At 35.1% G+C, this 22,560-nt stretch overlaps 1 protein-coding gene across 1 annotated transcript in view; it reads right to left on the bottom strand.

The window, feature by feature from the left end:
- Positions 1 to 4,674: 4,674 nt before the first annotated feature.
- Positions 4,675 to 22,560, bottom strand: part of smc1al (structural maintenance of chromosomes 1A, like) — a 33,439-nt gene continuing 15,553 nt past the window's right edge. The window contains exons 7-26 of the mRNA XM_073822915.1: positions 21,901 to 22,041; positions 21,740 to 21,822; positions 21,556 to 21,655; positions 19,428 to 19,535; positions 19,154 to 19,339; positions 17,936 to 18,115; positions 17,530 to 17,676; positions 17,301 to 17,438; positions 16,835 to 16,951; positions 16,636 to 16,742; positions 14,022 to 14,163; positions 13,783 to 13,928; positions 13,541 to 13,694; positions 11,269 to 11,382; positions 11,016 to 11,172; positions 10,647 to 10,801; positions 9,825 to 9,976; positions 9,670 to 9,739; positions 6,610 to 6,720; positions 4,675 to 5,214 (exon numbers count right to left, since the gene is read on the bottom strand). Of these exons, the coding sequence (XP_073679016.1) occupies positions 5,134 to 5,214; positions 6,610 to 6,720; positions 9,670 to 9,739; positions 9,825 to 9,976; positions 10,647 to 10,801; positions 11,016 to 11,172; positions 11,269 to 11,382; positions 13,541 to 13,694; positions 13,783 to 13,928; positions 14,022 to 14,163; positions 16,636 to 16,742; positions 16,835 to 16,951; positions 17,301 to 17,438; positions 17,530 to 17,676; positions 17,936 to 18,115; positions 19,154 to 19,339; positions 19,428 to 19,535; positions 21,556 to 21,655; positions 21,740 to 21,822; positions 21,901 to 22,041 (2,589 nt within the window). The 3' untranslated portion in view covers positions 4,675 to 5,133. The remainder of the gene's footprint in view (positions 5,215 to 6,609; positions 6,721 to 9,669; positions 9,740 to 9,824; positions 9,977 to 10,646; positions 10,802 to 11,015; positions 11,173 to 11,268; positions 11,383 to 13,540; positions 13,695 to 13,782; positions 13,929 to 14,021; positions 14,164 to 16,635; positions 16,743 to 16,834; positions 16,952 to 17,300; positions 17,439 to 17,529; positions 17,677 to 17,935; positions 18,116 to 19,153; positions 19,340 to 19,427; positions 19,536 to 21,555; positions 21,656 to 21,739; positions 21,823 to 21,900; positions 22,042 to 22,560) is intronic.

Here is a 22,560-nt window from a genome sequence, read left to right as displayed (position 1 = left end):
ATATATATATATATATATATATATATATATATATATATATATATATATATATATATATATTTGTAAACATATTTTGTGTAGCATGTGACTTTTAACCTATTATCATAACACTGTACAACTAAACAGCATGTGACACAATAGGGCACCAGTCTCAACCGTACCCCACTGGCATACTCACACATTTCTCAAGATTATGAAAATACCTTGCATGGCACAATGTCATAAAGTATGTCTATTTTTAGAGCACATAATAATGTTTGCAAAGATATATGTTAAGTTTAACAAACATAAAAGAATAATAAGCTATTCATTGTGAAATTGTAAAATGAAAATCTTATCTTGGAAAAACAAACATATCAATATTTTCTGGGTGGAAAGACGCACACATTTCAAATTTCCCATAATTAAAAAGAACACTAACACGCATGTGGAAAAAAAACAATCATGGCTGGGGGTTCCTGTGTTCGCAAGTTATTTAAGGTGTTATCCTACTTTTTGGTTTTCAACTTGCTTTGCTTTCACCTTACACTAAATAACAATAGTAATTTTAAATGTGTGTGTTTTCAAATAACATTGTTTTTGTTTATTTAAAAATTCCAGATGGAAATGCGGAATCCAGTCAGAAAAGTTGAATTAACTGCACAAAGCAGAACATCGTGGAATTTGGGATTTTAAATGAATAAATTAGGAGAGATACAGCTAACGTTACACTTAAAAACGACGATCGTGATATGGACTACTCAGTGTCTGCAAATATTAAACTGCTAAAAGATTTAGATATGACATCTGTATGCATTGCGTGTGTGTGAATGAATGGTGCACGTTGTGTCGCATCCTGAGTGTATATTTACACAGTGCAAATAGCCTTGTTGGCAGAGGCTATTTACAGTAACTCCACCCATCAATATATGGTAGGATTACACAACATGGCAAAGGAGCTCCAGTGCCGTAAGTAGTAAAGCAAATAGCATTTTTTTGGAAGCGATGTACCCAAGTTCGAATCCGCCTTTTGTCTAACTCCTTTTTCTGTCTTCACATCATGTCACTTCAAAAAGGCATTCATTTTAAATAAAAATGAAGGAAATAATTGGAAAGTGGAAAACAACATGCCTCACAGGTGTTTTTTGGTTAAGGTTCTGGTTAGGTGTAAAGAGGTCTTTATCCCAAAGTGGCATGCATTTAATAATTTTAATACAAATTTTAATTTACACTCAAAACATTACTATTGCATAGTTTTATAATCTATCGCTATTTGCATTTGTGTAAATAGCATCTAAAACGTGTTGTGAGCGCTGTGTAAACATGATTGTTACTGTAATTCTAGACTAAATGTGAATATTTACACTTGCACAAAAACAGATTGTTTTCTGCAAAATTAAGTATTATGCAAATCTGCAAAGGTTAACTGACCTTCAACGATCCAATTCAAGCATGCAAATCAGCAAAAAAATTATATTTGTTTCTTTTTCCTGTTTTGTGATTAAGAAGAAAGTGTTTTACTTTCTTCTCTTGCATCCTATTCTTCATGCAATCCAGAGTAACAACACAGCTGTAAGGTTTGTTTGAGCTTTTATTTCCTTCAGCCTGACGCATTCATTTCAATTTCAGTGTGAAAGGGTTTGTTTTACATTTGCCAAATAGTACTTTTTATATTAAAAACAAACAAGCAAGGTGTACACACACAAAGATTTGTTATTTACTCTTGACAATTTTGAACAAGAGAATTACCGTAATACAAGGTGTTACAAATCTAGCATTTCATTGATTGACTTAATTTCTCACTTTAGAAATGGCGAACAGATGGAATAAAGTTTGCATTACTGTTTCAAAAAATAGTTTTGTTTCGAAAAACAGGATATGCATTATATATCAATTACTTTGATGAATTAAAACATTGAAACACTTACCTTTAAACATGGTAAACACTTACCACTTGCCATGGTACGTAGTACTTAGAGCTCGTAGCACTTTTATCCAAACCGACTTACAATTTTACATGCACTCAGTGAATTGCTGCATGGATCTATTACAACCAAAGCGAATTTTAAAAATTACAAAAAGTACGGTGGCCGAGAGAGGCCAACGCGCTGCAAACAAGAAAACACATGCAAACAGAAAAAAACGACAACAAATTAAGAAAACATCTTCATCAGTTTGACAACACAGGCGCTGCAAATCCTCGCAACGCAAACACAAATACGGAAACGCGCTGCAAATTCTCACAACACAACCAAACTCAGAAACGCGCTGCGAACACACGAACGCGCTGCATATAGCACGGACCATATGAAGGTAAAACAGTAGCAAAACTCGAGAGCTTGTTGATTTGAATGTGAGAACTTGTCATATTAATATTCGTATTTGTAAGCTGAAATTTGAACTCACAGCTCTGATGTGAAAAGCTGAATCTGTTGATTTGCACACACAGACAATGATCCAAACACCCGTGTTTTGAATTTGAAGTTGCAAATTAATAGCTACAAATGTGCAAAATGACAATCACATAAACAAAATGAAAGATACAAGTGTGTACGACATATTTGCTTTCGCAATGTACTTCAGTTTTACTGTACAACCTCAAGTCAGCACTTACAGCCTCTCACATCTAGCAGTACAACTTCAGATTTTAGCGCTTTGACTTTTGCTACTGTTCTTGCGATATTCCTGTTGCAAAACTCACTCCGTGCACTTGTAAATGCAGACGTGAGAGCTCAGAGCCGGGGGCGGGGCTAGGGTGGAAATTAAGTCATTTTATTGGTCGATGCCTGACCAATGAACAACGCTAGCCATCGCGAACTGCAGTGCAGTAAGAAACATTTTTTAATGCATATGTATCAGTTATTAGTAAAACACTGGAAACTATTTTCATTGAATATGCTTACTTTTTAGGGGATTTTGCACTGCATTCATCTTGTCATTTAGTTATAATCTGCTAAACAAATAATGCAACATCTTTCATATGTATATCCAACTGCATATTGCAGAGTAATATCGCTGTACCAGAACCGCTGAGAAACAGAGTTACGACATGCTTTGATCTCGCCGCCACACGGTCACGTGGTTCATGGTACTCTCTACAGTTCCAAAAACTCCACGCTGTCAATAAATTTGAATGGGATTAATCAGGACACAAAGGAGTTTCGCTGTATTTGCACATAAAGTGCATTGATTTTGGTACTAAATAATATGCACAATAATTATGATGGTCTTTTAAAAATGTTTTTTTTTTAATATGCCTATTACAATATATGCAAAAAGGCAAATTAGAGGCATTTAGTGGCTAGAAAGATAATATTCATATGTAATGCCATGGTTTAACCACTAGATGCTCTTATGGCTTTTTAATAAATAATTTTTAGCTCTAGTTTCTCAAAACAGTATTGCCGGTCACTGCTGATGTTTTTAGATATAGCTTTTTAATGTACATTTAGGCATTATCAAGCACTCGATTTTTATACGTTTTTTTAAATTGTTGCATTTAAAAAGGTTCATTAATGACATCCCATGCTATTTTATTATATTCATATAAGTACAAGTGAATATTAATAAAGACAAGCAAATAAGGAATTTAAAGAAGTTTAAATTATATTAAAAAATAAGTTATATGGCAACTCTGGGACAGCGATATTCATTGGTCAGGCATCGACCAATAAAATGACTTAATTTCCACCCTAGCCCCGCCCCCGACTCTGAGCTCTCACGTCTGCATTTACAAGTGCACGAGTGAGTTTTGCAACAGGAATATCGCAAGAACAGTAGCAAAAGTCAAAGCGCTAAAATCTGACGTTGCACTGCCAGATGTGAGAGGTTGTAAGTGCGGACTTGAGGTTGTACAGTAATACTGAAGTAAAGTGCGAAAGCAAATATGTCGTACACACTTGTATCTTTCATTTTGTTTATGTGAATGGCATTTTACACATTTGTAGCTATTAATTTGCAACTTCAAATTCAAAACACGGGTGTTTGGATCATTGTCTGTGTGTGCAAATCAACAGATTCAGCTTTTCACATCAGAGCTGTGAGTTCAAATTCCAGCTTACAAATACGAATATTAATATGACAAGTTCTCACATTCAAATCAACAAGCTCTCGAGTTTTGCTACTGTTTTACCTTCATAGGACCACAACGGAAATTTTTCAGGGGGACCTCAAAAAGTGACGAACCCATCTGGGACCTGATTATTTTTTCAGTGGCTGTTGGTCAGAGCAGAGGTGTTATCGGTGAACTATCACCTTTTAGTAATAGTATAGTATCACTTAAAGGTGATAGTGATATAAATAATCAGGTAATATAGTGATATAAATAATCAGGTCCCAGATGAGTTCGTCACTTTTTGAGGTCCCCCTGAAACATTTCCGTTGTGGACCGAGCTATATGCAGCGCGTTTGTTAGTTTGCAGCGCCCTCGTGTGTTCGCAGCGCGTTTCTGAGTTTGGTTGTGTTGTGAGAATTTGCAGCGCGTTTCTGTATTTGTGTTTGCGTTGCGAGGATTTGCAGCGCCTGTGTTGTCAAACTGATGAAGATGTTTTCTTAATTTGTTGTCGTTTTTTTCTGTTTGCATGTGTTTTCTTGTTTGCAGCGCGATGGCCTCTCTCGGCCACCGTACAAAAAGGCTACAAAGACTACAAATCAGGTTATGATGGAGAATTCAAACAAGACTTAAGTGTAATGAAATATTGTTGTAAAGAAAAGTTTATTTTCCAAGAGAAAATTAGTTAAAACTCAACATACTAAAAAGGACAAATAGTCAATACAAAAGTGGTGATAAAACGTTTACCAATCAGCAGAAACAATTAGTTAAACTGCAGGTCTTAGTCATTACGTGACCTCTATTGTGAAGTTGTACACTAAAAAGCTTTAAAGCCAATTATGCAGAGTTAAAAATGTTAGAAAAGTGAGACTAATCTAGATTCAATTAATTCACCAAAATTACATGATTGCCAAAAAGCACTAACAAACACATTTTGTCCTAAGCAAGTGCGAAAGCCAAGAAGAAAATAAAAATCATAATAAACCATATTTAAATCCAGCAAGAGACTGTAATGTGTAAATACAGGCAAGTAAAAAACAGCCAAGCTAATTTTGCAAAACTACATAAAACAGACAAATGTTTCTAGGTATGCATGTAATGTCTTATTCATTTGGATTGGGATTGGCATCTGGATACAGGGAGAGGTCAAATGTCAGGACCTTACTGATGACGCAATCTCCTTGCTGTTGAGACAGACAGGTAATGAGTGAGTCACTTTTATTCATACAGCACTACATATTGTTTCAAAGCAGCTCTACAGAATTTCAGTTTATACCTTAAGATCATTTATTTAGAGGTGGGTGATAGTCCAGTTTACATTGGTGATATATATGAATACTTTATATCGCTTTATGTCAGTATGTAAGTGGATTACTTTCTTGTTTAAGACAAGCCAGCGGAATTCCCGGTCAACTGTACTTTGCCGTAATAGGAGTGTACATTAATTGATTCAGACTCAATTCAGGGTAAAAAAAATAAAAAATACAGCATTAACAAGTTTGTGTTGGTTAAATATAGGCTATTTAATAGCTTTTACAGTTCAAGATAAAACCTAAACGATGTAGTTATTAGATTATATAAAATATTTAAAATTCATATTGAGTGCATAATTTAATTATTATACCATTTACATGTGTGTAATTGATGCATTGAAATTGTCGAATGTTGTTTTGTGAAGTTATGTTTGAATTGTACAGCACTTTGGTCAGCAGTCGCTGTTGTAAACGTGCTTTAGAAATAAAATTGCCTTGCCTTAATATTTAACTTATTTAATTTGTGGTGAACTAAAGTATTTAAAAAATTCACCCTTATAGGCTGTTTGTGTCTGAGCTTATTTATTTATTTTAATGACTTTCTGCACTTGCTATACCACATATTTTAGTGTGGTGAAAGTACTATAATTTATTATACTAGTAATTTCATAAATAAATCGAAAAACAAGACGTAGTTTTGTTGAAATGGCAGCTGCAGCCAATGATTGATCCTCTGCTGCCATCTTATGGTTATATGAGTAATTTCATGTCAATTTCATCTTAAAAAGACATTTTCTGTGAAAAGAAATTTTTTTCCATGTCGTCTTTATGAATGAAAAGTGAATATTTGAAGTGAATTTTATTGCACAGCTGTAGAGTTGAAAAATAAAGGCTTTAAAATATTACAAGATTTTAAAAGCGTGTCCTCGAGGAGAAGCATGGTTAGCTAACGATGGTCTAAACACGTTATGATAGTGTTTAGCTGTCAGCATTTAAATGTACAACTATGCAGGTACATTCCTGGGATTACCAGGCTCAGCATTATTTCACTATGCATTATATCATTATGCAGAAGTTATAAAGAATGCTCCGTGCATATGGTCAATTTCGATTATGAAATCTGTATAGATGTAGTTTCAATTTATAACATTCAGTGTTGTGACTAATATAGTTTATCCAGAATTACTCTTAGGTGATCTCTTGTATGTATCACTACAATCACCAAAATATTTTGTCATATCAGCCACCCCTAAACAGTTTCATTGAGATGTTGATTTAAAGTTACGTCGCAATACTTATACTATGTGTGTAAAGGGTGTATCTTACCTCTGGATAGACTCCGATCAGAGAGTCTGCTTTAGTGTAAAACTCCTCTTTGAGAGAGATCACTATAGCTTGGAAGTTCTGCACTGACTGATCCTTGATGTAGTTTGCAACCTACACAACACATTCACCAGACAACTTTCTGTTATCATGCAAGTTTCATGAGTTTGCTCTTTTAAGGCAAGACACTGCAGGTGAATAGGGTAAAAAAAAACTTACAGTAATCACCTTACTTAGCCAGATGATTGATTACATTGATAACTGCAAACATATGTATTATAATTTTTCTAAAATCTTAGTTTTAAATACACAAATGAGGCATTATTTAATAAAATATGTGCTAATTTGCATACATTTCTAGTAAAAAAAAATCTAAACACTGGATGAAGTCCGTTTCAAATTTTTTTTGACATATTAGAGTCAAATGTTTTTACAGAGGAGATTTTAGGCATCTCATTTTGTTTAGAATTTAGAAAAAACTGATCAGACAGAAAACCATGTGGTTTTTACCATTTTTGGGGGAGTAAAATGTATAAAATCAAGCTAATTATATATGAACAACTCCCTCTGTAAAAACCTTCAGGATATAGACAGGAATAAAAATGTAAAGTTTGGTGTGTGTAAGTGCTACTAAAGTAGAGATTTATGGCTCAGTGTAGGAGAAAAAAAAAACTCATCTTGAGAAAACGGCCTTTAAAAATATGTACTGTAATTTAAACCTATTGACACAAATACATAAAGTGCTATAAAAGAAACACTTAACAGTGTTTTCTTTTCACTAGTCTGAAAAATCACTATGAAAAAGCAAAAAGCCCAAAAATCTCAAATTTGACAGGTGCATGAAAAAACAAAACAGCGTTTTTTCCTGCAGTGTCTCCCCTTTAAACAACGTTTAAAACATGAAGACACAATACAAGATGTTAAATGTTCATCATATTGCAGTTACATTACATGATAATAATGTACACCTCATCTGTAGTGTAATGGCTGTATGTGTGTCAACTTCTTCCCTTTATTTGCATGCTAAAATGTCACACTAATAATAAGTGGATGCACATCATTTCTAAACTTAACATCATGAACAATGAACACAAGGAACCATCTTTCGGATCTTGATTTTGTGCACTGCACAGTATTATTATAAAAGATTTAACCAAAGTTAACCAAACAAATCGAACTGACCAAGTATTAAAGGTCCCACTTTACATTAGGTGGCCTTAACAACTATGTACTTACACTTAAATTAATAATTTGGTACAGTGTACTTATTGTGTACATACATGTTTTTTACATTGTATTTATATATTTTTAAAAACCTATATGTAATTACATTTGCAATTAATTTCTGTAATTACCACTGTTGAACCAACCCTTACACCCTAACCCACCCTGAAACCTATCCATACCACCAAACCTGTCCCTAACCTTACCCATATCCCACCTTAATAGAAGCAAAAGTGTTTTGCAATGCAATATGACCACATTAAGTACATTGGACTTTAAGTACATAATAATTAAGGCCACCTAATATAAAGTGTGACCGTATTAAATATATAAAACAGATAATATAAAAACTGTTAATCATTTACATAAAAGTTTAAGAGCTGAGATTAATGTGAAACTTTAATGTTTTAAATAAAAATTTGAATAAAAGACATTTTAAATGATTTATATAACTGAGAGGACCTGCCAGCAGATGGCGGCAAGACACTGATTTAATTACTGAATCATATCATTCATTTGATTCGTTCGAGCAGCTGATTCATTCCTGAATAAAACAAATGACTCTCTTTATGAATGAGAAATTGAATCATTTCACTAGATTCGTTTAAAAACGCACGTTAAACGAAACACCGCTGTTTAAATGGAGATGCACAGCGGCTCAGTTGTGACTTGTTTCAGAATACTTTTGATGACAAGAAAGAGCAAAATCTTACTTTTGACGACGAAATAAAGCAAAATCAGGCAATAGTGTAATCCGACCGCCACCCACACCTATATTTTTCTCTGATTTATCTAACCGCACACAATCTTCCTATTACAATTATTCTAATTCTTAGTTTTGCATGATGTGATGAATGGATGGTTCATTTTAACAGCTGATTTTCCCATCGCTGCACACTTATATAGGCTTAATCACTCGTGCTTTTAAGCCAAATCCATGCTGAAAAAAATAACTTTTACTGACATCTGGACGTGACCATATATGTATAAACTCGCAGTATCTGAGGTGATGGAGAGGATGGTGCGGTGCGGGAGCATCAGGTGCAATCATCAAAGTATATTTAAAAGAAGCTGGCGCCACGGTCCTGACCACATAACTCAGGTTCAGATTTTAGAAAATGTAGTTAATGTTTACATCATTATTGATTTATCTCATCCACGCGCGACCCACCCACAAGTTATTAGAATGCATTTTATTATTACCAGACCCGTGGATATAACCATCCTCTGTGCATCACTGTCTCCCAGCGAGGCGGAGTATCACAACGCTGCATTGTTTGTGAGAGCCGCCGCCGCCTTCACCCAACGCACAGAGTGAAATTCTCCGACTCGGATACAGGAAAAATAAAACAGAACTTATAACACTGGGGCTAATATGTTAGCAAACAAGCTGCTGATCGTTTTCGACTACAGTCTTTAAACTTAACTGCAAGTAAGCAAACCTTTAACTAGCCGTAGCATTATGCCAGTTCCCGACGGTTCTATGATTTTCTTTCACTAACTGAAAGCAACACTTCATAGTTTACTAGTAATATATAGTACATATATGGCCATGGGACTTAGAAATATTAGAATTTAAGCCTTACCTTTATCTCTCAGAACTGTTATTGAATCTTACAAAAGTTTTGGCTTGGGGTCCTTCACAGCAGCGTTCCACCGCACCAATAACACGGGGCTGCCCGCAGACATGCCTGACTTTAAATCGGCGCTACTAAACACGGAAATCGGCCGATGCCGATATATTAAAAAATAGCAAATATCGGCCCGATATATCGGTCGACCTCTAGTGTCTACTATATTTTAAGCAGTTACTGTAATAAACCCTGGTGAGAAACAAACCTTGCCAATGTTGGTATTGTCCAGTGCTGCGTCAATCTCATCCAGCACAAAGAAGGGTGCAGGCTTATAGCTGTAGAGGTAAAGACATTTTGTCAGGTACAGTCTAATGAAGGATGTGATTTTAATTGTGGGTATATAAATGTGCTGTACAATACCTGTGAATGGCAAACAGTAAGGCTAGAGCAGCCACAGTTTTTTCTCCTCCAGACAGGTTGTCCATGGGCCTGAAACGTTTGCCTGGGGCTACACAGTTGTAGTTGATACCATCCAGGTATGGCTCCTCTGGGTTCTCAGGCCCCAGAAACGCCTGGCAAAAACACACACAGTCACCACCAATAGAAGGAATTACTTCACTGCAAAAAAATGTTTTCTTAGAAATATCTAAAAATTCTTAAATCAAGAAGGATTTTCTAGTAAAAAATATTTTCAAGTCAAACTTAAGTGAGTTTTTGCTTAGAACAAGCTAAATAAACTGTCAATGGGGTAAGCAAAAAAAAAATCTTATTTCAAACAGAAAACAAGATTATTTTTCTTACCCCATTGGGAGATTATTTTGCTTGTTTTAAGCAATAACACTCTTAATTTTGACTTATTTTTTTACAAGAATTTTTACTTTAGAAAATCCTTCTTGATATAAGAATTAAGATATTTTGGCTGGAAACAAGACAAAAAAAATCTAAGTAAGAAAAGCATTTTTTGCAGTGATCCTTTAGTATTAAAAACTCCAAAATGTACCAACTCTAAGTCAAGACAAGTATTTTCATTGTGCATACTGCCTATCCAAGCAGGTAAGGAGCTCCCATTAGAATTAAGGACTTTGTCGGCTTGAATCTATAATTTAGTAGAATATATACACATATAAAGAACATACCATAAGAGTCATGATAAACCAATGTAAAATTCAAAGAAAATATTTTTTGTGCAAGGGTGTGTCTTTTTGAAGTTGTGATTATTTGTTGATGTGTCACTTTAAGTACCTGGGCACTGCTGTTGCGGGACAGAGATTTATATATCTCATCAATGTTGGTGGCCACAGACTCAAAGCAGGCGTTGAAACGATCAAATCTCTCCTTCTTCACCTGTTCAAATGCCTGCTTGGCTTTCTTCGCCCTCTTCCTGGCAGCTTCAAACTCTGATGTTCAAACATACAAAAAAAGTCAGTAAATGCATGTTTGGAAAGCTGCAAACATACACCAGCTGAGGAGAGAATGATAAAAGTCCCACTCTGCAATCTTAGAACTGACAAACAGATTTATTTAAATTGCAATTACGGCGATAAAGCGCAAAAAGATGCAATTTTACTTTTATTTTGATCAACTATACAGTATAATCTAGGAATGACTGACCATCACTGGTCTCCTGGAATTTGTCTCTAACACTCTCTAGTTTCTCCATGGCTTTCATGTTGGGAGCACTTATCCTCTGCAGGATGCTCTGCTGCTCATTGAGTCTCTGTTGTAATGTGTTCATCTCCCCCTTGATTTCATCTTCTGACAGCGAGTCCTGCAAAAAACATTACATTCACAACACACTATAACACCTCTGATACTGCACAAACAGTAGTGTAATAATAGTGTAAACATGCAAGCACTGATGTACTTTTAGATCCTCTGACAAGCTGCTGTAGTCAATCTCGATAAGAGCTTCCTTGGCAAGGACAGTGCTAGACGTCTTCTGACTGCTGCTGAGGCTCTCCTCAGCCTGAGAACCACCCTACAACACAAACACAAACAAGATGTTAGGTGGATTTATGTAATATACTCAAAGCTTTAATACATCGACTTGTTCTTTAACAGTTCATTTATCACTTTTGCAGAATGATGCTTAAATTTAAAATAGTGTTGAATAGTGTCATGTAAACAAAATGTTGGACATAAGAATGAGAATTGTGTAGTAAAAATTTACTTCTGTTCTTCATCTACTCCAAGAAAGTTTTTTAAAGTTCACATTTTAGATAGGAGTGCTTAGATCAGGATTTTTGAGGCTGATCACTGATAACGATCTTTTTAAGCCTTCTTTTTATCATGAAAAATTTATAGTGAAACTCCAATCAGGATTTTTAGGCATTTAATCAGTTTTTTTTTATTTAAGGGGTGAAGCAGAGCTTAAATGTAAATGTCACCTAAATGTTTGATCATGCAGTGCTTTTTTTTTTTTTTAGAATTACACACAGCACAAGCCTGATTTCCAAAAACACTTTTATCCATTGTTTTGATTTCAAATCCAAACTTTGTCATTGAAAATGCTTTTTCAGCATTGTAATTGTTTTTTGTTTTTTTTACACAGTACAGTAATCTTTTATAGACTAGTTTAAACACAACAAATATAAGCAACACATTATTCAATGCTTTTTACTTTTGAACTTATTTGAGTTTAAATGCAAAACATTTAAACTACTTATGTTATCACAAACATTCTAAATTAAAAATTACTATTGACAGAAACGGTCAGTTCTACTGCCATTTCTTTCGCATTTAAATCTTTATTACAAGCAATCATGTTGTTAATAAAGAACTTTGTTTTCCTGCCTTTGCCATATATAATTGCCTCATCTAAAAATGCTCTTTTCCTTTAAACCTAGCCAAAAACCCATATGCGTTGACTTTGAAACACAGTAGAATTTAATTATATGCATTTATAATGTAATTATTAAATTTTCAGATCCTTGTTCATATTTACAGCAAACAATGCGCTGTCACTTTAATTCTGTGCTTGCAGCACAGACTTGGTGCAGAAATAATCTCTGCACTGCTGCAGACGCACCGCTCCTGGAACACACTGCCAGACCACAACTGTGCGCAGCTTAAATACTTTAATCCATTAACAGGAGTGCGGGGAAAAAACACTGCAAATGGAGTTATGTGAAGCTGGCTTTATGTCTGTGTGCTTCGAGTGTGCATGAGCACCTAGTCTCCAGGAGAGCGCACAAGTGCTAAATGAATGTTAAACACTGGAAATAATTAAAAAAGAAATGCAATGTATAAACTTTATCGACAATGCATCTGCAGCAGTGCAAAGATAGTTTTCGCACTGAGTCTATGCTGCACACGCAGAATTAAAGTGACAGCGCCTTGTTTGCGGTAAATATGAACAAAGATTAATGCGAAAATGTCATACTTACACCATAAATGAATATAATTAGTAATTTAATTAACTGTGTTTCACAGTCAACGCATATGGATTTTTGGCTAGGTTTCAAGGAAAAGAGCATTGTCAGATAAACAAGGCAGTAATATATGGCACTAGTGGAGGTAGGAAAACAAAGTTCTTTATTAACAACAGGATTGCTTGTAATAAAGATTTAAATGCAAAAAAAAAGGCAGTAGACCTGACTGTTTCTGTCAATAGTCATTTTAATGTAGAATGTTTGTAATAACAAGTAGTTTAAATGTTTTGCCACTTGCTTGAGCAACCTAATATATAAAAAGTAAATGCAAAAGTAAAAACCATTGAATAATGTGTTGCTTATATGTATTGTGTTTCAACTCATCTATGAAAGATTCCTGTACTGTGTAAAAAAAACAATGCTGAAAAGGCATTATCCATTGTTTTGATTTCAAATCCAAACATTGTTATTGATAAGTGTTTGTGGAAATCAGGCTTGTGCTGTGTGTATTTCTTAAAAAAAATGCACTGACTGATTAAATATTTAGGTGAGATAAATATATATTCTTAAAAAAATGCCTAAAAAATGTCTTCACCTCTCAAATTAAAAAACTGATTAAATGCCTAAAACTATAAACTAAACTAATCTCTTCACTATAAATAATTCTACATGACAAAAAAGGCTTTAAAAAGATCTGTATTAGTGATTAAACTTCTGATTGGTAGTTTGTGAGTTTATACTGTCAAGGATTATCCTGGCACACACCTCTTCCTGGCTGATGTCATCCATAGTTCCTGATCGGAGGGGAAGTCTGATGTCCTGCATCTTACAAGCCTGCAGTAGATTGTGTCTGTCACTGCGTTTTTGCTCCAGCTTGGTCTCAATGGCTGTCACCTCCTTCTGCAACTGCGTCAACTCCCTAGCAAAACACAAAGGTTCTTCGTTTGGCCACTCATTTTCTTGAAAACATCTATGCATGTCTAGAATAAAACAGTGAAAGGTCTCACTTGTTGGCACCCCCCAGTTTCTTGCGGATCTCCTCCATTTCATGGTTTTTATCATTAACCTCAGATTTCTTGGCCAGATGCTGGTTTTTCAGATCCTGCAGCTGTGCCATGGTTTCATCAATGATCTTCATGTTCCTCTGCTCTTCCTGTTGGGAAATAGTAAATTAAATTCAATGAGATCAAACATCATTTGCAGGCTTAATGGAGTATCATTATGAGAGCATCTGAATGTTCTCTACCTTCTTGAGTCTCTCTATCTCATTCTCATCTTTCTTGACCGTCTGTTCCCACATGATCACCTTCTCCTGGTCTTCCTTCAGCTGGTTCTTCTCATAGTCATGCTGGATAGCCAGACGTGTCTTCTGAGTCTCAAATTCCAAGCTACCAGAGGAAAGAATTAATTTAAGGAAAGAATTAATTTGAGGAAAGAATTAATCCATTAATAGGGATGCACCAAAATGAAAATTCTTGGCCGAAACCAAATAAAATTACACACTGGGCCGTTTTTCGTGTTTTTCCCCCATGTATTTTGCCAATTTTTTTCACCATTGCATAAATTAAATAGCCAAAATGTGCTTTTTAGAGTTTTGTCTTGCTTTTAAAATATATATATATTAGGGCCGGGACTCGATTAAAAAAATTAATCTAATTAATTACAGGCTTTGTAATTAATTAATCGAAATTAATCGCATTTTAATCGCATATAAATATTTGACCTGAGAACAGTGAGAAGTAAGATTTTTACATGGATTTTTAGTATACCATTGAATAATGACTGAATACATAAGCTTAAGCAACAAAATATTGTTTATTTTTGTTCAACCAAGTCCAACAGACCAGTGCAATATTGCCATTAAGTGTAGCAATAGGCTCGATGTGCTACAGTGATATGCGAATTCCTTCTTGCATAGCTTGCACACAACCATGCTCTTATCGACGCTTCCATCCATTCCTTTTTTATGACAAAATTTCCCATCCACTGGGCCAACCAAAGCGGTCTCATCAGCTTTTTTGTCCATGTTCACTGTGGTTTGTTTTGCTGCGTCCCAATTCACCTACTTATACTATGCCCTATAAGTATGTACTCTTTTTGTAAAAAAAGTACATACTTTTGAGAATGTAGCAGAATAGTAGGCAGGCTTTGGGACTACTTCATCATAACTGCTTCTTTAACGGACGCTCTGTTGCTTAGTTACCTGAATCCTGTCACTGTTTAAACTGCCCTGTCAATCATCACAGTTAACATTATCTACATTAAGTTTAATTTAATTTCCTACCGTATTAGAGAGAAATTAAGAGGCACGTTCTTTAACGAGTCTTTCATGCCAAGAACTCTGCTCTTGTGTTTGCTTAATTATGCATTTAAACGTTAATGACCAAACCTATCATTATAAATGTTGCTGCACATGGAATATAACGCGGATAACATTTAAAAAATATTTATCAGGTTACACACTGATTATTTATCACTCAAACCCCTTTCTCTACCTGTCCGTTGGTCGCGCATATCCTCCATGTTTGTAGTTTTTTTAACACTTTTTATGCGTGTTTGTAGTTCTAATCGAATCCTCGTTCACGGCGCAGTGTGTTGCGGGCAATATTAGCCGTTAAGAGTGTGCATTGATCGTTAAGTAGTAGACCATCCGGGAATCTTTGGAATACTTTAAACATACTACGATTTGGGACATACAATACTATTTAGGATGGACGCAGCTTGTCTGAACGCTAGTTGGTGCTCCAGTATAATCGGTCCGCCGAATCTCATCCAGTGAGAAACGTTCCGCGGTGCAAAACTAAGTGCGATTAAAATGCGTTAAAAAATTTTAACGCGTTATTTTTGTGTAATTAATTAATCTAAATTAACGCGTTAAAGTCCCGGCCCTAATATATATATAAAAAATTATTACAAATAATTATTACAATTACAAAATAATTTAAAAATATTTACTTAACACTGAACATTTTTAACATTCTAGTAGACATTATAGCCTACCAACAAAGCACAATTTAACTTACAATTAATAAGTAAAAATAACATTCTTTGGCCATTTTTAAGACCCTCTTCTTGAATCAGGCATGTGTTTTTTAATGTACGAATAAATGCAGCCTTGCTGAGCAAAGGAGAATACTATAATAAATTTATTAATAGAGCTGTTGTAATGATAATATCATCATTTTTGTCTTACTTTATTTTATTTTACAGGACAGTAAAATTACAATACTAACATTTATGAATTTTGACTTTTATTTTGGCTGAATCCCGCAAGAAGACCTCAGTACTACTTTTTGCTGACAGCAGCAGATTTCTGAATGATTCTCATCACGCAGATTTTCCTCACTCTTTGGACTTTGAACCTTGGTCAGAATACACACAATTGTAGTTTATTCACTAATGGTTTAAGGCTATTTGGTGATTTCAGTCATCATACAGTAACCAGCAACAACCAGCCCTTTCTTTTCTCATGGAAAACATGTGATGCAGTACTAAACAGTCTCTCACTGTCGGTGCTTGTAATGATTTTTGTGTCTTTCTCAGACAGTTTTAAATGCACCTCTATTTAATCGCGTCACGTCATTGTTCGATATAATTTATCCGGACTTTTAGCTTTTTTCGGCTCAATACTTTCACTTGCCGAACATTCGGTGCATCCCTATAAATTACATCAACTGTTTGCATCTGAGGGAGAATTAACACAGTTAAGTACTTCCCACAAATTCTAATTGATATAGATTTAAAAAAATATATATAATTCCAATAAATAAATAAAACATTTAGATGCATTATAGTGATGGGAATTTGGGTGGAAAATGTGCAAAAAAAGTTTGTGAAAGATAAAAAAAAAATTATCTAACCGCTTCTTTGCGATCTCATTCTGTCTCTTGACTTTCTCTTCTTCAAATTCACGAATGTTACGAACTCCAATTTCTTTACAGAACTCTACAAACACCTCATCTTCCACCTGGAAAGAAAGACAAACACCAAGAAGATTGAAAACAGGTGATAAATGAACCAATATTAAAGCTGTTTCTAGATGATTGTGCTGTGTCCTACCAAGTTCATGCGGTCTTTCAGGTCTTTCATATCTCTCTCTCTTGACTGGATGATTCTCTTGATGTCATTAATGCGTGGACCAAAGTTAGCAAGTTCACTCTCCAGCTTTGATTTTTCCTGAAATCACCCCAGTAACACAATGTGAGACAATTATCTGTACTGTAGTATTAGAGAAGCATATACAAGCAGGGAAACAGACTCCAGTTTTAGATTGGATGGGCTACATTCAAAGCTGCTACTTTTAAATATACTGCTGTTAAATTAGTTAAAAGTTAAACTCAACATTAATGTGTTACGTGGCAATGCAGTTTGACAACTGTCAATTGCTAATAAACTATTACATCAAAAAAAAAAATGAATTTCATAAGACATTTGTGTCTTATTTGTTCCACTTTTTATAAAAGCAATAAGCAGCGTTTTTCTGTCAACAGTTTGGAACAACACAAGTTGAGTAAGTGGTGGGTACCTGCATGTTAAGAGACAGGTGTCTGGTCTTGGTTTGCTCCAGATCACTCTGAGAGTATTTGAGTCTCATCTGCAAACCATGAGCTTGAGACTGGACCTGACGCAGCTCTGCCTCCTTTCTCTTTGCCTTCATTTGCTCCTGATATTCACACACAAACATTCAATCCGATCAGTCTACTTGCCCAATGCCCATATCACATTAAACATCCTTCTAATTCAGGATTACTTACTTTTAGCTCATCTGTGAGCTTTTCCTTTCTGTCTTTCAGTTTATCAACAGCTTTCTCGTCCCAGCGCCGAGCTTTGGCCTTCAGATCACTGGCACCTCCGGAGATCACTCCAGACTTCTGGAATAATGTCCCATCTAGAGCCACAGTCTAAAAAAACACAAACAAACAAATAATAAAAAAAAAAACACACAGAACCAATAAACCAATTTGTTTTTTAAACATTTCCCACATAAATGAGTAATGCTTGTTTAAGCAACAATCATTACACAATTCTAAGGTGTTTTGGATTTCAAAGGTGTTCAGAGTAGTCGCTCATAGTCCGTTTACCAACAATCTAATGCATTACCGCTCAAAACCAATCCAATACCTGGATTTTTTTGCAGTGATTAAAATTTTTCTTTTGTACCTTGTGTCTGTATGGTCCTCCAAAGGCAATCCTGCGGGCATCCTCGACATTCTCGCAGACCAGGGCATTTCCACAGGCATACTGCAGAGCTTTCTTAATATGTGGTGGCTCGTATCGAATTACATCAATCACCAATTTAGCACCACGCAGCTCACGCAACTTCTCATCTGTGGGCTTGACCTGTTGAGGACATTAGAATACATGAGCCAACCTGCTCAAGCACAACATATTCAGTAAAATAATTAGGGCTGCCAATAACAACTATTTTTATATGTATTAATCTATCGACTAATTTATTGATTATTCTAAATGACTAATTTCCCACAAAAAAAGAACATTTTACTTTTAATCAAATCAATCAATTGGAGATGCTTTTGATTCTTAAAATTTAATGAAACCTTTAAAATGTAATCCAAAAAAGTAATGGAAAAGAATTAGGTAAAAATAAAACTGTAAAACTCAATTAATTAGACAAAAAAAAAAAAAAAATTTACATTACGCATTACAACTAGGCCTGATGATTGTTTTTACACTTCACTGCGCAATCTACTCCTTGTTTAATATTGACTAAACATTTAAGACAAATGTCAACTTTTATCTTTAATATCTGGCCATATCTTTACCACAGAAATGCTATAGCCACAGTAATTTAATGAATATGTGGACATTAAAATGTGTAAACTCTGACTGAGGGTTCAAACTTTTATTTTGAAATCGCAATGAACACTTAGAAAAAGAGGTTTATAAATGATTTACTTTACAAATCTGAAGAAATGGTGAACGCTGCGTTCCTAGATAGACATTATAATAAACTCAAACTCACAACAACATGCAGAGATGGAGTTTGAGATGCTCAACACATGTAAATAATATAAGTTCCTGGGGAACAGCAGAGAGACCCACGTACGATGCATATAAAGAATTGAAACACATATTAACCCTGCTTGCATATACTGTATTTATTTATCTGAATTGTAGCGTCTGTGAATTCACAATTATACGTAATTATGATTTTTAAATGGGTTTAATATATAATGCAGCCTTGGAAAACAGTCTAATTATGTGTTTCATGGATTCACGTTTGTGAATTGTGCCACTTCCGGTATTTTGCTGGTTACTCAACGAGGGCAAAATGAAACCGAAGATTTTTAAAAATCAACAGTCGATTAGAAACGATGAATCGCGACAGCCCTACAAATAATAATCCAGCATCATCACCTCCAGATAGTCCAGGGGCAGAAAGGTTTCGGGTTCTCCACGCTGCTCTTTTATGTACTGGATACAGTCACGGCCTGTCTTCTCAGAGTCCACAATGATGGCATCCATGTTTTTGCCCAGAACTTTAGTAACAGCGATCTGAAATTTCTTCTGTGTGGGCTGGCACAGGTCAATCAGTCTCCCGTACTGAAAAATGAGATGACCATATGTGAGAATAAAGCTATAAGACACATATATGAAATGACACTAGGAACAATAAGTAGTCTCTTCTCACCACTGATCCAGGATATAGTCTCTTAATACTCTCCAAGATCTCAGCCTTACGCTGCTGCCTGCTGTTCTCCTGTCTGTCGATACGAGCGTCACCCAGCTGCTCCATCACCTGCATAAAACATATCATACAGTTACAGCTTTTTACATTGAATAACCATTCATTCTTTCCTCTCAAAGCTTTTCTGCACCTCAGTTACAGTTCTCACTTTTGTTGATATAGGCAGGGTTTTTCATTTAAGTACAGTTTACAATATTTCTCAAAGTATTTGAGGAAAAACTGGTAATAAATCACCATATGTTTTTCTTTGTGAGCTAAACCAGAGTCTCACAATGATATGACTGCTTATGGTGCACAGCATAAATGAGTACCCCCCTCTGATTAAATGTCTTTTCTTAATGATCACTAAAATAATTCATAGAAAGATGGCAAAATTGAAATGTATTAAACATATTCTTAATATAAACTGAGAAATATGTCATTAATATCTGTCAAATAAGTAACTTAGCCAATTTTTGTTTAAATGTGGGATTGCAGAAATGAGTACACCATAGATTTAATTAAAAAAAGTGTAATATTCTAGTACTTAGTATGTCCTCCATAACTCCAAGTATAACTCTGACCCTTCTTGCCACTGAGTTTAGAACTTCATGACCATTTTTCACATCTGTCCTGTTTAATTCCTGGAGGACGACCTGGTCCCGGATGTATAAAACTTCTCATAAAGGCTCTTAAGAATACTCTTAAACTTTGACTTAAGTGTCAAAAAGTCTTAGTAATTATTGCTTAATTTATTATATGCTTTGAAATCCTTCTCTATTGGTATGCCTCCTAGTTTACTAGGGGTGTGACGAGACACTCATCTCATGAGACGAGACACGAGACTGGGTTCAAGAGAACGAGATGATACAAGATTTTTAAACATTTTTTCAAAGAAATCCTCAATGAAAAAATATATAGGGAAAAATAGTATTTTATTTAACTAAAAAACACAAAATGCAAAAAAAATAGGCGCATTTTGATATGAACTTTATGAAATTAAACTTCTATATTAATTAATTATTTGCAGTAATAAACATGTAAACTAAACCTGCATGATTCTGGATAAACTGAAAAACTATTTTCTTTATTAAATTGGACATCACGATTCTAAAGAAAAAAAGGATTAGAAATCTAAACAAAATTACGTAATTTATTAGTGGTTCTGACAGAATGTTCATTGCTTAAGTCTATATTTGAACAATTTTAAATGAAGGAGTCAGTGTCTTAATTAATAATTAAGACTTGATTCACTATTGGAATCTCTTAAATGCATAATTCAATGATAAATACTTTTTTAAACGTGCAGTTGTCGCCACCTCCTGGCTGAAGAGGATAAGCGTTACAATCTACAAGTGTTAAGATACTTTCGTTTTGATCGCTACTGTAGACAATAAGTGTTTATACCCAAACTTTAAGCTTTTATCCCAGTACTTCTGTTATTTAAATGTCTGTAACAAAGAAATAATGATGATTATGTGGTTAAAAAGACTGTTTGTGTTGCTCTTTCTGAATCAGCAGCAGCAAGAATGCAGATTTGAATGTCTTTAATACCTGTTTCACATCGTTAAGCGTCAGTGTGTGAAACAGTTGTAATAGACAGCTCAATTGTTATCATTCAGGAATAAGATCGCTTGGGTGTTTGAATAGATAGTGATATTTTAACAAATAATCGTGCAGCTCTAATGTAAACACTGCAAAATATTTTGTAATGATATCGTCATGTTCTCACAGATCAGACAGATCTCGTCACATCCCTATCATTTACAGTTGGAGCAATGATGTGAACATGAGATCCATCAACAACTCCAATAACTACAAGAAAGCTCACAATCCTCATCAAAGTGGCTTGTTTTTGCAGCATGGTTTGACAGTCAGTTGGAAATTTGTGCAAATTGTGTAAAATTCTGATAATAATGCAAAGAAACAAAGTGTGTGGTCATAATTTTTGCCATGCTGCCATACAAAGAAATTATGAACACATGCAAAAACAAGAGAGGACCAACAAAATATTAATTACTGATTATGTTGTAGTCAATGTTGCCAATATAGTGAATTTGTCACTAGATTTTTTGACTTTCTGAACTCTTACCTGGTTAAGCTCCGTGTTGATCTCATCTATTCTTCTTTTGGCCTGTTCCACCTCTTCTGTGAGCTCCTCCTCCATCCTCTTCTGCTCATCCAGAGACTGTCTGGAAACAAAAAGAAAAAGATCAATGATGCACACACCTATAGCCATTTGCCGAATCATATGTGGCTTTCTGACGTGTTTGTACCTGCTGGTGGTGATGTAGTCCTCCAGCTTCTCAATGCGTTTCTGGTTCTCCTCGATCTCTCTGATCTTCTGCTTGATCTTGGCCTATTGATAATCACAACAAATCAAGCTCTGTTTGTTTATTTTTACTGTTAAATCTAATTCCACTGAAACTCTTTGCACCTCTGTTTCTATTTTCTTCCTCTCCTCCAGGTCAAGACGGTCCTGGTCAGCTTTTTGGTCTCTGTTGAATTTTTCTAGCTCTTGAGCCAGTGTAGCAGCTCGCTTACTCGCCTCCTCCTTCAGACGGTGATATGCCTTAACCTAAACACAAAGAAAGACAACAGTTATATTACACTCAGTATTTTTAACTTCACAATTAAAGAAGCTGCTATTAAAATCTGTTGTGTAGCGTATTCCAGCTAGGGATGCACGATATTTATCGGACAGATAAATTATCGACCGATATGGGTAAAAATGACGTCATTTTTATTGCTCCGATAAATAAAATGAAACCCGATCCGATAAAGTACTCTTGCTGGTAAATCAATCAATCAGTCTGGTTTATCTGAGATTCATCTGCTTTCCGAGTGCAAGTGACTGCAGCTGTAAACTGCAGTGACTCTCAGCCTTTGTTGCGTTTAATACGTCATCATCTGTGTCGTCATCATCGCCTTCGCAGGTCTGGAAGTTTTTCACGGTGACAGAGGAGCACAATGCTATTGCTATTTGCAACACATGTTTAGCAAGGAATCCGAGAGGAGGTAAAAAGCCGTTAAGTTTTAACAATCTTATATCTCACTTCAGAGGTCGTCATCGCGGTGAATCTGTTTTAGGGGCCGT

The sequence above is a fragment of the Garra rufa genome, chromosome 18, assembly GCF_049309525.1.
Source record: "Garra rufa chromosome 18, GarRuf1.0, whole genome shotgun sequence".
NCBI lineage: Eukaryota > Metazoa > Chordata > Actinopteri > Cypriniformes > Cyprinidae > Garra > Garra rufa.
This window is presented reverse-complemented; position numbering and strand designations above follow the sequence as displayed.